The sequence below is a fragment of the Vigna unguiculata genome, chromosome 5, assembly GCF_037176805.1.
Source record: "Vigna unguiculata cultivar grain cowpea cultivar isolate G323 ecotype 2 chromosome 5, ASM3717680v1, whole genome shotgun sequence".
Classification (NCBI taxonomy): domain Eukaryota; kingdom Viridiplantae; phylum Streptophyta; class Magnoliopsida; order Fabales; family Fabaceae; genus Vigna; species Vigna unguiculata.
In genome coordinates this window covers 38,447,562-38,464,710 of record NC_140796.1, presented here as the reverse complement: position 1 = coordinate 38,464,710, position 17,149 = coordinate 38,447,562, and the positions used below count along the sequence as shown (strand labels likewise).

The following is a 17,149-nucleotide window of genomic DNA, read 5'->3' as shown; positions in this document are numbered from 1 at the left end:
AAGATATATCAGAGTAAATTTATTTATAAGAGTATAACAGAATTTTTACTTTTATTTAATTAGATATTATTATTTAGTTTTGCTTTATATTCAAAATTTATACTAAAAATGATTTAATATTTAAAATAATTCTTGAATTTATTCATTGATTATAACGATAAAGTATTAGGTGTGATAACATGATTCACTTTTTATAAATTTTAAAAATCTATATTTAAAATGCATTTTAATTGATTAATATTATAAAAATCTTTATGAAAAAAAATTAAGTACATGCATATATTTTCAATTAAAGGAATAAATTAGAGGAACAATTTGTGTCACAGGAATCGGACAATGAGGGAAATAAGTAGATTTGAGAATGAAAAATATCATCTCTCATTCTTTCCTTTCCATACATTAATTTAAGTGATAAAAGGAACAAACACCATAAATCAAGATTTTGTTTTCAAGACTGTGCTTTCTGTTCTGAGAAGAGAAAGATAATGAATTACTTGAAGACAATTCATTATAAAATATAAGTTTACTGTAATATTTTTATTTACTTATCGTCAAATTAATTAAAATAAAAAAAATAAAATGATTTTTATTTCTAATACATTTCTACTTTATTAATGAACAAAATATTTAATATTATTTCTTACTTATTTATCTCTTCTCAACCTACTTATTGTCATTTGTATTTCTTTTATCTGAAGCAAACAATTATGCAAACAATTATGAAAATATACAATAAAATCTTCTAATTTGTAATTTCTACTTTTTATTAGATAGGTTCACATATTTAGATAAACATAAAATAAAAAAATAGAAATATATATATATATATATATATATATATATATATATTATTTAACAAAATTCTAACCAGATGAGTGTTGTTAAATTATAAAATATAAAATGCGATCATATTTTCTTTGTAAGAAGAAAGTTTTTTCATTAGAATAGATAATATAAAATATAAGTGTTTTTGTCTATTAAATGATATAATATTACTATAAAAATATATTAGTGGATTTTAAAATTCTAATTACAAATAATCTATAAATAAAACTAATTTTAATATCGACGAATTAATTTGTCGAAAATTTTGTCAGTAATTTCATATATTTATATTCGTTGAAAAATCTATCACTAGTTAATTCAATCAAATTAATAAAAATTAAAAATTGAACAATAAAAAAAACTTCAAAAAGAATATATCATTCATAAAAATGATTTATTATTGAAAAATATTTATTCTAAATTTTAATTACAGAAAAATATTTATTTATAAATAATATAAGATATAGCATTTACTTATAGAAAAACATTTTTAAAACTTTTCTTTTACAATATAAGATTTTATTCACTATTATAGGAAATTGTTATTTTTTAAATTTTTATGTTAATTTATTCATTTAATTTTTATTGTAAAAAATAATTTTAATCATAAAAAAAGTATTTCAAATTTTCTTTTAATATTTTTCTAGCTATTAATTATTGAAAATTTATTATTCATTAAATTTTTGTATTAATATAAGATTTTTATCATTCTTAATTATGGATACCTTATTATTTTTATATTTATGTATTAATTAATTAAAATTTGTATGTAATTCAATCAAATAAAAACTTATCTAAACATTAATAATAAAGAAAAAGATCTTCGAGAAGAAGATAGGATTTACAAAATTGCTATATTATAGGAAAAAATTTATTTGGAATTTCTTTTATGATAAAAATTTTATTTCTTAAATATATAGTATTTATCTATAGAAAAACATTTATTTTAATTTTTTCTTTAATAATATTAGTATGTGTGTTAATTAATTTATTAATTCATTTAAATTTTATTCTTAAACATAACTTTAAGTATAGAATTTTTTTCATTTTAAATTTATATAAAATTATTATTATTTACTATTAGTATGTTTTTATTTTTTTATTTATAAGTTAATTCATTAAAATTCATCTATAATTGATCTAATCAAATTAATAAAAAATAATTAAAATATTAATAATTAATATATAGTATAAGACATAAAATTTAATTATAGGAAAACGTTTATTTTAAAAATTTTCTTTTATAATATTAGATTTTTGTCACTATTATAGGAAATTTTTATTTTCTAAATATTTATGTTAATACATTCATTTTAATTTTATTGTATAAAATAATTTTAATCATAAAAAAAATATTTCAAATTTTCTTTTAATATTTTTCTACCTATTAATTATTGAAAATGTATTATTCTTTAAATTTTTGTGATAATTAATTAATTCAAAATAATTATTTGAAACATAATTTTAATCATTGTAAAAATTTATTTTAAATTATTATAAGATTTTTATCATTCCTAATTATTGACACTTTATTATTTTTATTTATTTATTAATTAATTAAAATTTGTAGTAATTGATTCAATCAAATAAAAAAATAACTAAAAATTAATAATAAAGAAAAAGATCTTCGAGAAGCAGATATCATTTACAAAAATGCAATATTATAGGAAAAAAATTATTTTGAATTTCTTTTATAAGAAAACATTTATTTCTTAAATATATAGTATATATCTATAGAAAAACATTTATTTTTATTTTTTATTTTAATTTTAATTAGTTTTTGTGTTAATTAATTTATTAATTCATTTAAAGTTTATTGTTAAATATAATTTTAATTATATAAATTCTTTTATTTTAAATTAATAGAAAATGTTTTATTATTACTAATTACTTAAAATCCATCTATAATTGATCCAAATTAAAAAAAATAATTAAAATATTATTAATTAATATTAGAAAAACATTTATTTTAAAATTTTTCTTTTATAATATTAGATTTTTGTCACTATTATAGGAAATTTTTATTTTGTAAATATTTATGTTAATACATTCATTTTAATTTTATTGTATAAAATAATTTTAATCATCAAAAAATATTTCAAATTTTCTTTGAATATTTTTCTAGCTATTAATTATTGAAAATGTATTATTCTTTAAATTTTTATGATAATTAATTAATTAATTTAAATATTAATTTGAAACATAATTTTAATCATTGTAAAAAAATTATTTAAAATTAATATAAGATTTTTATCATTCTTAATTATTGATACTTTATTATTTTGTATTTATTTATTAATTAATTAAAATTTGTAGTAATTGATTCAATCAAATAAAAAAATAACTAAAAATTAACAATAAAGAAAAAGATCTTCGAGAAGAAGATAGCATTTACAAAAATGCAATATTATAGGAAAAAAATATTTTGAATTTCTTTTATAAGAAAACATTTATTTCTTAAATATATAGTATTTATATATAGAAAAACATTTATTTTAATTTTTTCTTTAATAATATTAGTTTTGGTGTTAGTTAATTTATTAATTCATTTAAATTTTATTGTTAAATATAATTTTAATTGTATAATGTTTTTTATTTTAAATTAATATAAATGTTCTATTATTATTAATTACGAATATTTTACTATTGTATTAATTTTTAAGTTAATTACTTAAAATCCATCTATAATTGATCTAATCGAATTAAAAAAATAACTAAAATATTAATAATTAATATATAGTATTAGATATAGCATTTAATTGGAGAAAAACATTTATTTAAAAAAAAATTCTTTTATAATATAAGATTTTTGTCACCATTAGAGGAAATTGTTATTTTTTAAAATTTTATGTTAAGTAAATCTTTTAAATTTTTTTGTATAAAATAATTTTAATCATAAAAACAATCTTTCAGATTTTCTTATAATATTTTTCTAGCTATTAATTAGTGAAAATTTATTATTCTTTAAATTTTTGTGATAATTAATTAATTAAAATATTAATTGGAAACATAATTTTAATCACTGTAAAAAAATTTATTTTAAATTAATATAAGATCTTTAACATTCTTAATTATTGATACTTTATTATTTTTTTATTTATGTATTAATTAATTAAAAATTTTATGTAATTGATTTAATGAAATAAAAAAAAAACTAAAAATTAATAATAAAGAAAAAGATCTTCGAGAAGTTGATAGCATTTAAAAAAATGCTATATTATGGGAAAAAATATTTTGAATTTCTTTTATAACAAAACATTTATTTATTAAATATATAGTATTTATATATAGAAAAAATTTATTTTAATTTTTCTTTAATAATTTTAGTTTTTGTGTTAATTAGTTTAGTAATTTATTTAAATTTTATTGTTAAATATAATTTTAATTATAGAAATTTTCTTATTTTAAATTAATAGAATTTTTTTATTATTAATTATTAATATTTTATTATTTTTTTTAATTTTTAAGTTAATTAATTAAAATCCATCTATAATTGATATAATCAAATTAAAATATTAATAATGAATGTATATTATAAGATATAGTATTTAATTATAGGAAAACATTCATTTAAAAAAACATTCTTTGTATAAAATTTTTGTCACTATTATAGGACATTGTTATTTTTTAAATTTTTATGTTAACTCATTTATTTAAATTTTATTGTAAAATATAATTTTAATCATATAAAAAATAATTCAAATTTTCTTTAATATTTCTCTAGCTATTAATTATTAAATAATAAATGTTTTCCTATAAAGAGGATAGTATTTATACAATCTTCCGTAATCGACTCAATCAAACAAAAAATAATTAAGATAACTTATAATTAATTAAACTGTTTTAAACTAAAAATAACTGAATTGTTAATAGTAAAATTAAACCTTACTATTTTTTAGTTAAAGTTTGAAGAACTGTACTACAAACAATTAACTTGTAGTGCACTGAACTGTAATACAAGCAGTGACATACTTTCGGTCATGTAGACTCGGCAGTTTAAGCTTTTAACTTGGCAGCTTTCGGTATGGTTTTGGCCAATTTGTAGATTTCATCAAATCTTTAAATTTTTATCTCAAAATTGCCGAAAAATGACAACTAAAATTCAAGTTAGTCAAGTTTAAGAAGATTTAATTAAAATTAGAATCAAAGAAACACTATCATAGAGCATCGAAGGCTGTTAAGGAAGGTGGAAAATTTGTGACAGTAGCAGCACTATACTTCTAATGAAAAGGAAAAGAAAGTGTTTCTTAGGTAATGAAAATAAAGGCTTGAGAAAACTAAACAGGCATGAAAGATAAAACGTATTTAGGAAAGCCATTTCAACCTTTCTTCGTCTCCATTCTAGTTTATTCTTTTAATCATTGTCGTCAAATTCAAGTTTCATAGATGATTTTATTTGCAAGTTTCATGATGTGATGTTCAACTATCTTGTTAACTTCTCTTAAAAATGATTATGGTAGGTGGGGTGGGGTTAGATGTTAAAAAAATCTATCATTCAAAGTGCAATTTATAACTTATAACAGTTAAATTCAATTTATATTATATACAGTGCAGTTCTGTTTATTAAGAAAAAAAAAAATAGTACAGTTCAGTTCGTTTGAACTGTTTTTCAGTTCAGTGCAGTTCAGGTGAACTACTTTTTAATTCAGTGCAGTTATTAATAGTGCAGTGCAGTTTGATATATTTTGGCCTGTCCTAAAGATAAGTAATAGAGAGCCAAATCATCAAAAAAATATAATATTTATGGATCAACATTTATTTCAAATATTCTTTATAGGAAAACATTTATATAAAAGGAATATAGTATTTAATTATAAAAATACATTTATTTCATATTCTTTCCTTTATAATATAAGATTTTTATTATTATTAATTATTAATATTAGATTTTTTAATTCTTTTATTAATTAATTAAAATCTAAACTAATAAATAATTAAAATGAATAATAAAAAACGAAATCTACAAAAAATATAACAGGAAAAAATTTATTTCAAATATTCTTTATAGGAAAACACTTATTTAAATAGATTATAGTATTTAATTATAGAAAAATATTTATTTCAAATTCTTTTTTTTTAAATTATAGTATTAATTCATTAAAATTTAAACTAAAAAACAACTAAGATGAATAATAAAAAACAAAATCTTCAAAAACAAAACATTTATAGGAAAACAAATACTTCAAATATTCTTTATAGTAAAACATTTACTTAAAATGATTATATATTTAATTATAAAAAAATGTATTTCAAATTCTTTCTTTTATAATATAAGTTTTTAATTATAGTATTAATTTATTAAAATATAAACTTAAAAAAATAACTAAAATGAATAATAAAAAAAGAAATCTTCAAAAAATATAACATTTATAGGAAATAATTTATTTCAAATATTATTTATAGAAAAATATTTATTAAGAATATAGCATTTAATTTTAAAAAACATTTATTCCAAATTCTTTCTTTTATAATATAATTATAAACTCAAATAATGTAGATATGATGATGGATGTTTTGAAAATATTAATATCGATTTTCCTAATTTTGAGCACCCCATTGATAATATGGAAGATGATTATGAGGATGAATGGGAACCTTCTCCTGAAATGTTGAGATTAGTGGAACAAAAAGCTAAAGAGATAAAACCCCATCAAGAGAATGTTGAAGTGCTCAACTTGGGAGATGTAGGAGAGATAAAAGAAGTGAAAATTGGCACTAGTGTAAAGAAAGAAATACGGGAACAATTGTGTGCTTTACTAAAAGAGTTCAGGGACGTTTTCGCTTGGTCATATAATGACATGCCAAGACTAGATACTAACATAGTGCAACATAAACTCCATCTCAAGCCAAAGTGTCCTTCCGTCTTGTAGAAGTTAAGGAGAATGAAACCAGAAATGTCCTTGAAAATTATAGAAGAAATAAAAAAGCAATATGATGCTGGATTTTTGGCTGTGGCGAGATATCCCCAATGGGTAGCAAACATCGTACCCATGCTTAAGAAGGATGGGAAGGTTCGAATGGACAATACAGCCAGATTCTCACTATTTTCATTTATTGCTGGTTTCTCGGGTTATAATCAGATCAAAATGGCGGTTGTAGATATGGAAAAAACTACCTTTATTACATTGTGGGGAACATTTTGCTATAAAGTGATGCCTTTCGGTCTCAAGAATGTTGGGGCACCTTATCAAAGGGTGATGGTAGCTCTTTTTCACGACATGATGCACAAAGAGATTGAAGTTTATGTGGATGATATGATCGCTAAATCTGAATCTGAAGAAGAACAACTCATCAACTTAAGAAGATTGTTTGAAAGGTTGCAAAAGTTTAAACACTGATTAAATCCGGCTAAATGCACATTCAGTGTGAAATCAGGAAAGTTATTGGGTTTCATTGTTAGCCAAAAGGGGATAGAGGTCGATCTTGACAAGGTGAGGGCAATAATAGAAATGCGAATTCCCAACATGGAGAAGGAGGTGCAAGGTTTCCTAGGTAGGCTGAATTACATTGCTAGATTTATCTCCCAATTAATCGCTACCTGTGAACCGATTTTCAAATTGTTGCGTAAAAATCAAGCTCTAGAATGGAACGAGGATTGTCAAAACGCTTTTGATAAGATCAAACAATACTTACAAGACCCGCCGATACTACACCCACCAGAACCCAAAAGACCCCTTATTTTGTACTTAACTGTATTAGAAGAGTCCATGGGTTGTGTTTTGGGCCAACACGACAAAACTGGGAAAATTGAGCATGCAAAATACTATTTGAGTAAGAAGTTCAGGGATTGCGAGAAAAGATATTCTATGCTAGAACGAACTTGTTGGGCACTAGCATGGGCTGCCCAATCTTTGAGACTATACATGTTGAGTCATACTACATGGTTAATATCCTAGATGGACCCAATAAAGTACATTTTTGAAAAGCCGGCTCTCTCTAGGAGGATAGCATAGTGGCAGATGCTTTTGTTAAAATACGATATTGTATATGTCACTCAAAAATCCATCAAAGGTAGTGTTTTGGCTGAGTATCTGGCTCAACAACCCATTGATGATTATCAAGCAATGCAACCCGATTTTTCGGATGAAGATATCATGGCTTTGTTTGAAGAGAGTGAGAGAGGTCAAGATGAAAAGGCATGGACATTGTTGTTTAATGGTGCATCTAATGCATTAGGGCATGGAATAGGGGCAATGCTTATTTATCCGGAAATTCAATACATACCAATGACAACAAGACTATGTTTTAATTGCACAAATAATATCGCAGAATATGAGGCATGTGCCATGGGCATTCGAGCAGCAATTGAATCAAAGGAAAAAGTTTTGAAGGTGTATGACGATTCAACTTTGGTTATCCATCAGTTGAAAGGAGAATGAGAGACCCGAGATTAGAAATTAATCCCTTATCAAGCTTACATCAGAGGGTTGATAGAGTATTTTGATTTTATAACATTCCAGCACATTCCTCGTGAAGATAACCAATTAGCCGATGCTTTAGCTACCTTGTCATCAATGTTTGAGATTGCTCCAAATAGAGAACTACCAATGATCAAAATGGAGAGTTCTGAGGATCCAGTGTATTGTCATTTCATCAAGGAGGAGTCAGACGGTAAACCTTGGTATTTTGATATCAAACATTATCTTGAAACTCGAGAATATCCTGAAAGGGCAGCTGAGAATGATAAAAGAGCATTAAGGAGATTGGCTGCTAGTTTCATTTTAAATGGGGATGTCTTGTACAAAAGAAATCATGATATGGTTCTCCTCAGATGTGTGGATGCAAAAGAAGTCGAAGTGATATTGAAAGATGTTCATGAAAGTACTTTTGGCACAAATATGAATGGGCATTCAATGGCCAGAAATATTTTGAGGGCTAATTATTTTTGGTTAACCATGGAAAATGATTGTTGCATGCATGTGAGGAAGTGTGAGAAATGCCAAGTATATGCTGATAATATTAACATGGCACCCATAACTCTAAATGTTTTGACATCACCATGGCCTTTTTCAATGTGGGGAATAGATGTTATTGGAGCCATAGAACCGAAAGCATCAAATGGACATCGCTTCATACTAGTTGCAATTGATTACTATACCAAATAGGTAGAGGCGGCTTCTTATGCCAGTGTGACCAAAAAGGTAGTGACGAGTTTCATTAAAAGAGAGTTGATTTGCATATTTGGTTTGCCTAACAAGATCATCACTGATAATGCTACCAACCTAAATAATCAAATAATGGCGAAATTGTGTACATAATTTAAGATTCAACACCATAATTCTTCTCCTTACCATCCGAAGATGAACGAGGCAGTTGAGGCTGCTAATAAAAATATAAATAAGATTATACAAAAGATGGTGGTCACGTACAAGGATTGACATGAGATGCTTCCTTTTGCTTTGTATGGATATCGTACGTCAGTACTTACTTCAACTAGGCAACACCTTTCTCTCTGGTATATGGAATGGAAGCAGTACTCCCTTTTTGAAGTAGAAATCCCATCCTTGCGACTGTTGATGGAAACCCAATTAGAAGAAGCAGATTGGGTTCAAGCCATACTTGAGCAACTTAACCTCATTGAAGAAAAAAGGTTAACTGTAGTGTGTCACGGACAATTATACTAAAGAAGAATGAAAAAAACGTTAAAAAGGTGCGTCCCAAAGAGTTCCATGAAGGGGATCTAGTTTTGAAAAAGATCTTACCTATACAAAGGGACTACAGAGGCAAATGGACTCTAAATTATGAAGGCCCGTATGTGGTGAAGAAAGCATTCTCTGGTGGGGCACTAATTCTCATAAGGATGGATGGGGAGGAGTTACCATTGCTAGTCAACTCTGATGCGGTTAAAAAATTCTATGCATGATGATTCCATAATAGAGGATGCTACGAAGGATATTGACATTTCAAGTTTTTGTATTTCACTTTATTTGATAAAAAATATATATATCATTTGGGTTTTCATAAATTTTGTTATAAAAGTGTCACACTGAGCTGGTAATTAAAAATAATGAAAATATTGGTAAAAAGGTTTTTTTGTGTTAAGAAAAAAATCACAAATGAATTCGCTAAATGCCAAAAAAAGGAAAAGAAAAGGAAAGGAAGGAAAAGTAAGAGTTTTATGCATGCATTCATGCAGCCTCATCACATCATACCATCATATCATACCATAAGGGCAATTTTTCACTTGTGCTCACTCTACTTCTTCTTCAAATGGAATTCACATTGTGTTTGTCTACGCTTAAATCAATATTCAGGTTTTCCTTCAGATGTAGACCCTTTCCTCGGGATTGGTTTAATTTTTCAAAAAAAAAAATCATATTTGCAAAAAGTATATATTTTTGGATCGGGGCCCTCTACATGGTAATGGTCGCCGAATCCTTTGGATGTAGACCTTCTCCTCAGGATTAGTCTAATCTATTTAAAAAAGAAATCATATTTGCAAAAAGTATATGTTTTTTGATCGGGGCCCTCTATATGGTAATGGTCGCCGAATCCTTTGGATGTAAACCCTCTCCTCGAGATCGGTCTATTCTTTTTCAAAAAGAAATCACATTTACAAAATGCTTTTGGATCGGAGCCCTCTACGTGGTAATGGTCGCCGAATCCGTTGGATGTAGACCCTCTCCTCGAGATTGGTTTAATCTTTCTCAAAAAATAAATCATATTTGCAAAATTTTTATGTCTTTGGATCGGGGCTCTCTATGTGGTAATGGTCGCTGAATCCTTTGGATATAGACCCTCTCCTCGGGATTGGTCTAATCTTTCTCAAAAAGATATAGTTTGCAAAAAGTTTATATTTTTCCGGATCAAGGCCTTCTACATGGCAATGGTCATTGAATCCTTTGGAATTGAGGTTGTTGGTTTGTGACCTTTGATTTCATGTTTGGTCTTTGTTTCTTTTGAAACCGGAGGAAATTAGTGTCTCTATCTTTACTAATATTTCTTTGAGAATATGAAAATATAAAATTTTCATATTATCAAGAAAAATCTAAGTAAAGAGGGGCATCTGTCAACACCCAATTTCGTCTAGCTAAATAAATAATAATAATTTATTTTTTCAAAAAAATAATAAAAAAAAAGTAAATAATTTTTTTCTTTTGTTTTTTTCTTTGTCTAAATAATAGGATACTAATAATAATAATAATAATAATAATAATAAATAAAAAAGAAAAAAAAGATTGTTTTAATCTTTTATGTATTTTCTTTTGAGGCTTTGTTTCTATTTTAGCCCAAAATACTCTATACACCCACATTGTTTTTTCTTGCAACTAATAGAAGCCCAAAATTTAATTTTCTCACTCCCACTCTATGCTTTGTCATTTCTACTCCATATCAAAAAGTTAGTCTAATAATTAGAAACAAAATATGTTCAAAAATTTAGAATCATTTACTCTGATTTTGTGCTCTAATTTTATGACACCTCCTTTTCCAGATGAGGAAAATAGTAATATGTTTCTCAAGAATATCTTTTTCTAATTATAATTAATTTGTCCTGATCACCTTTGATTTTGTGCTATGATTTTTTTGTGATTTGATTCCCATAATGTGATAATATTAAGACCATTTCTTGCCTTCTAAAATTCGTTGTAATTAAGACGAACCTTTTTATGAGATTACTTTAGATTTAAATTGTTATGTAGATAACCCATCAAACAAAAAGAAAAAAGGATTTTTTCCTTGCCTTGAGAGACATCTTTTTAAAAACCCAAAAACCCACTGTTCATCTAGCTCTTGAGTTCTTTTCCATAATCTTAAGCACCAAAAACCCACTCCCTCACTTATGAAATTACTCATTCAACCACTCCCTATAAGAGTATTGGTAAGATTGTATTAATCTTTATCTACGTTGATAATGATATGATTTTGGTCTTCGATGTTTTTACAGCAGCTGATAGTGCGTACATGGTTTTTCCAAGCCTATAACGATTTAATCATTTGTTTTATTATTTAAAACCCTTTAAATCTAAAAGCTTGATTTAATTCAAAGTGTAATGACAATTTTGAAAAAGTGGCACAAATTTAGTTGTACTTTCCAATTCAATCAAAATGATGATAAATAGGTGGGTCCCGTTTTTTAAGTATATATTTATATATCGTTCATATATTTGAAAAAGAATCATACATTGATGTGGGTTTTAGTGCTAAACGTTAGCTTTTACATGTTTTTCCTTATCATATTAATAGCTTTTCAAATGGTCCATATTATAATCAATTTCTACAATGACTTTCGTTTCTAAGTAAATAATTAAAATTCACTTTTAAAAAAGAAATACTATAATGATCGTCCGCATCAGCTTAGTATTTTATTTTCCTTTTTTCATTTTTTTAAATAAAAAATAAAAAAATAAAATATGTTTTTTAAAAATGATCATCTACATCCGTTTCGTATTTAATGTTTCTGTTTTATTCAATATATTTCCAAAAATTTAAAATATCAACGTTTTCATTCAAGGAAAAAAACAATCAAGTTGTTTTCAAAATTTTTTTCCTAAAAGTTTTTTCAAAAAGAACTACGTGCCTCTGATTATCCATTATGAATGGAAAATAAACTTTTAAAAAGGAGACCACATCCATTTGTATTTTAATTACAGGTACCGTCTTAGGACGAGCGTTGTAGGGTGCTAACACCTTCCCTACGCGTAACTAACTCCTGTACCCCAAATCTATTTTCATAGACCTTGCTCTTTTTTTATGGTTTTCCGCAGTTTCCTATAATAACTATTGTGGCGACTCCAAACCTCTTTTTGTTTATTTATTTTTTGGTTCGTCGTCCCGTCGTGATTTTGGTTATGACATATCCCCTTTCTCTTTGTGCCGTAAACTTTCTACATATAAGGTATGTCTAGTGATAGTGATAGTTCTTTTGCATCGGGGTCAAGTAGTAGGGATAATGATTCAGTGAGTGGGTCTAGTAGTTATATGTTTGGTGAGGTATGGGTCTAAATGGAGGTTATTCCTAACGTTAGGGAGGATCCCCAAAGGAAGTGGCTGAGAATAGTATGCCAGCGAAGACCGGGTACAAGTGGGTGGCTCCGGATGTGAGGACTCAGTACTCCTTGTTCAGATGGTCCCGGTTACTTAACTTGTGGCTGGGTTGTATTCCTATTTTTGAGAAGGATACTTCTCCAAATATCCTCTCTCTGGAATGGGTTAACGTCATTGAATGCATATGCCATGATCAAAGAGAGGCAGAAAAAAAGGGTTCTTTTATATGTATATGTGCCACTTCTGTCAATTGCATATGCGAATTCCCTTCAATGATTTCACCATGGGCATATTACAGCTACTGAATGTTATGCCAACCCAGTTACAACCCAAAAGCTGGGGATACCTGCAAGCATTCAGGGTGTTAAGCCGATAATTATACCTGCATCCTTCTCCTGAATGCATTTATATTTTTATGATACACGTCAAAGAAATCTGGTTACTTGGTTGTCCCTTGTTAGCCGACTAGGCATAAACATGTTGGACAAATAATGAGGATGAGAGTACTAAGTTCCCATTCAGCTGGACAGATAATCCTCGATGTTATAAAGGGTTGAAGAAGGAGGAGTTGTCAGTGGATGACAAACGAGTAATAGAAGTTTTAGGGAGATTTAGCGATACGTTGCTCACTAAGGGCTTAGCTAGAGTTTATTTATCAGTAGATCCACTTGTTGATTTGGAAGGTATCATTTTTTATTTTTTCTGTTCTATTTAGTGTAAGAAAGATAACCAAGTGTTTGTTTGTGTTGTAGGGCATATGGCTTAGTTGGGGAAAAAGAATCTGAATCTTTTAAGGACTTTGCATAAAGAACAGGTCGAAAAGTCCAAGAACGCGGGAAATACCAAAGTTCTCAACCTACAAGAACCCAGGTGGAAGTTCGAGTTCATAGTGGCTCAAAAAGGAAAGCAACAGCTCTCGTCCAGAAGGGAATTGGAAAAGATATTAAGAGAGTAAGGGCTGAGCTACTAGGGCCAGGGTCAACATCTGGGCTTAAAAAACTCGAAGCTTGTTTTATAGAGTTGCTGGAAACATCCGTCTGTCATGATATTGACATTAATTGGCAGAAGCGGTACTATCTTCCATAGATAATATGGAACCCAATGCAATGGTGAAGGCTATGCTGGAGTTTAATAGAAAAGCCTTGATTCTTGGTCGGAGGGTAGGCAACTTACTATAGAGGGAGATTAAAGAAAGAGGAAAAGCCAAACTAGACCAAGCTCATGAGGAATTAAAGGCTTTGGAGGCCAAGTATGAGGAGGACAAGGCGTCTTGGGATAAGGAGAGGGAGGAATGAGCGACTGAGAGGAAACGTGTTGGTTCTTGGAGGTTAGGTAACTAGACTCGAAAAAGAAAATGAAAGAAAAAATTAAGTATTTGGAGGCCGACAATGATGAACTGAAGGAAAAATATGCTGGTATTGAGAATGAGTTGGAAGACTTAAAGAAATACATAATTCAGGAACATATTAACGATTTTAACAAGGGCTTAAGGCAGGTGGTGTTATTCTGCAAGGAGGTGGATGTTGTTGATCCTAGATATGACATCAACAAAGATGTCGTCGATGAATGCCTGATAGATGAAGAAAAAATGAGCTTGAATCATGCTGTCGAAGAACTAGAAGACGTTGGTGGTGATCCTATAGTGGAGGAAGAGACTACTATCCATGAGGAAGCTAACATTGTTGTTAAATGATTATATTTGGATTATGTTTTTATGCGTTTAAAGTTTGTAATGATTTGCACTTGTCATTGACCTTGAACATTTATGACCGCTCTTTGTTTTACTTGTTTGATTAATTTGAGGTATATTGTCACTTACTTCATATTTGTGTTATTGCTTGTTACTTTTTAAGATGTTGTTTCTGCTTTCGTATTCTTATTACTTGATTCTCGTTTGTAATTCGTTGGCTGCCTAGTATTTTTACTTGTAATTTTTCGTCCATGACTGCCTGCTTACGTTTCACATTTCGCATAGTAGTTGAGATATATAAAGTTTTGAAAAAATTGTAGTAAACGATAGTAATTGAGATAGCAAGGACATGTGTTTTTCTTAGTAAGCGATACGATTTTTTTTAAGAATTATTGAATGCGTTCGACCTGGAATGCTACAAAAGCAGGCGGCAGAAAATTAATAATTTGTAAACAAACGTGTTTGACCAGGACCGCTTATTAAGGTAGGCGGCAGGGAAACCATTACCGCTTATTAAAGTAGGCTGTAGGGAACTAATAATTTAAAACAATAGTGTTCGACTAGGACCGTCTATCTAAGTAGGCAGAAAGGAACTTAGAGAATGGAGTTTATTTTAAAGAAACCCTAATTTTATTAATTGTTTAAGACATCTCGTTAAAAACTCCCTAACCAAAACCCTCCTCAGGGAAAAATGTCGGGTGAGGAAAAAGAGTACACCTAGGGTTACATGGGATCAACTTGTATCGTCCATCTTAACTAAAACAAAATTTGAGGTGGGATACATTCCACATGTTAGGTATATGTTGTCATGACAACTTACCAACTCTCCTTTTATGAATGCATGCGGTTGGAGTTTGGAGTTGTGTTTTCTTGCTGCCCTTTGCTTAGCCGCTATGTTTCTTATTTGTGCCTTCTCGCGTAACTCGACTACCAAGTCTAGTCTTATGTGTAAGCTTTCCTCATTGAGTTTCTTGTTAAAGTTTAGTCGTCTTAGGGAAGGTTCTCGGATCTCCACGGGTATCATGGCTTCTGCACCGTATACTAAGTTGAATGAAGATTCATTTATGGATTCTGGTGTGAATCTGTAGGCACATATTACTTCCAACAATTCTTCTGGCCATTCACCAACCTTTTCTTGAGTTCAATAAGGATTACTTTCTTAGCGACTTCAACCTGCCCATTAGTTTGGGGATTGTCAACATCCAATTTTGTTTAGGTGAATAAATTTATTTTCAAAAACAAAAATGTGAAACAAAATTTTCTTCAAAGATTTTCAAACTTTAAGTTTAGAAAAAAAAGAGATGAAAAAAAAGGAAAAAAAGAAGAAGGAAGAGCCCAATTTGTTTTTAATTATCACATACCTTTTCATAAGTCCAATAACCCAACGTACCATTTGTTCCTGATAAAGAAATTAGTGATATGATTCTAATAATTAGAAGGAATATCTCTTCAAATGGTAAGAATCAATATTACTAATTTGGATTGATTTTGTGCTCTGATTTATTAATGGTTAAAATAAATATTACTAATTGGGATTGATTTTGTACTCTGATTTATTAATGGTTAGAATCAATATTACCGATCTTGATTGATATTGTGCTTTGGTTTGCTGCGATTTGATACCCATAATGTGCTGCTATCATGACTAATTCCTTCCTTATATTGTTCATTACAATTAAGACTGAGATTGCATTGATATTGCAAGGTGTGAATATAAATAGACAGTTTGTTCCAGGAAAAGGGACGAGACCGAAAAAAGGCAATTCTCTATACTTCTATAATTCTTTCTCATCACCACTCCCACACACACCTTTTTTTTATCTCTCTTTAAAAAAAAAAACGTATTGAAGGAGGTCGAAAATAGAAAGAAAATATTCGCTACACTTCCTCTTTCTCTTTCATTACCACACACCTCCTTTCTACCTTTGTTGGGAAACAAGAGGGTGAGATTGATATAGAAGAGAACATATATCGAAAAAATTTGAAGGTACGTCATTGCCAATTTCTAATTCTTTTGATTTATTTTTTTCATTTTTCATTATATAGTTTTTATTAGTATTCGTCCGATCGCTCGCGTCGCGTGACACCAATTTTTCAAATTTTTTCTCTTCAAAAAATATAAAAAAATATATATAAAAAACTAAAATAAAAAAATTTTTTCTTTGTTTAATTTTTAGTGTCTATCTGATCGCTCGCATCGCATGACACCTATTTCCAAAAACAAACATAAAAAAGTTTTCAAAATTATAAAACAATCAAATAAAAAAGTTTCTCAAATAGTTTTTCATAAAAACTACGTAACCCAGGATTCTCCATTGTGAATGGAGATACGTAGGAGCGAGGATTAATCCTCGTCGGGCCAAAAAACCAAAAAAAACCAAAAAAATATTTTTGTTTCTTTTGTAAATTCATTTATTATTATTTTCGGGGAAAATAATTATTTTGAAAAACCACATCATCCTTTTTGCACGTTTAATTAAAGGTACCGTCACAAGACGGGCGTTGTGGGGTATTAACACTTTCCCTATGCGTAACCGACTCCTGGATCCCAAATCTATTTTTTTTTTGCAGACCTTGTCTTATCCTTTTTGATTTTTTCCGTAGTTTTCCAGAATAAACTATGGTGGCGACTCCAAACTCTGTTTTTGC

At 27.9% G+C, this 17,149-nt stretch overlaps 1 protein-coding gene across 1 annotated transcript; it reads left to right on the top strand.

Moving 5' to 3' along the window:
• Positions 1–6,719: 6,719 nt before the first annotated feature.
• Positions 6,720–8,930, top strand: LOC146886408 (uncharacterized). The gene is made up of 4 exons (XM_085673428.1): positions 6,720–7,141; positions 7,190–7,308; positions 7,837–8,177; positions 8,286–8,930. Exons 1-4 carry the CDS (start codon positions 6,720–6,722, stop codon positions 8,928–8,930), a joined length of 1,527 nt encoding a protein of 508 aa, XP_085529554.1.
• Positions 8,931–17,149: the final 8,219 nt, after the last annotated feature.

What these genes read in the sequence shown, in the direction of transcription:
- LOC146886408 (XM_085673428.1), top strand. Translation starts at nt 6,720, where the DNA reads ATGTCCTTGAAAATTATAGAAGAAATAAAAAAGCAATATGATGCTGGA. An exon ending in TTAAGAAGATTGTTTGAAAG is followed by an intron (nt 7,142 to 7,189) that starts GTTGCAAAAGTT and finishes ATGCACATTCAG; the next exon opens with TGTGAAATCAGGAAAGTTAT. An exon ending in CATGGAGAAGGAGGTGCAAG is followed by an intron (nt 7,309 to 7,836) that starts GTTTCCTAGGTA and finishes AATCCATCAAAG; the next exon opens with GTAGTGTTTTGGCTGAGTAT.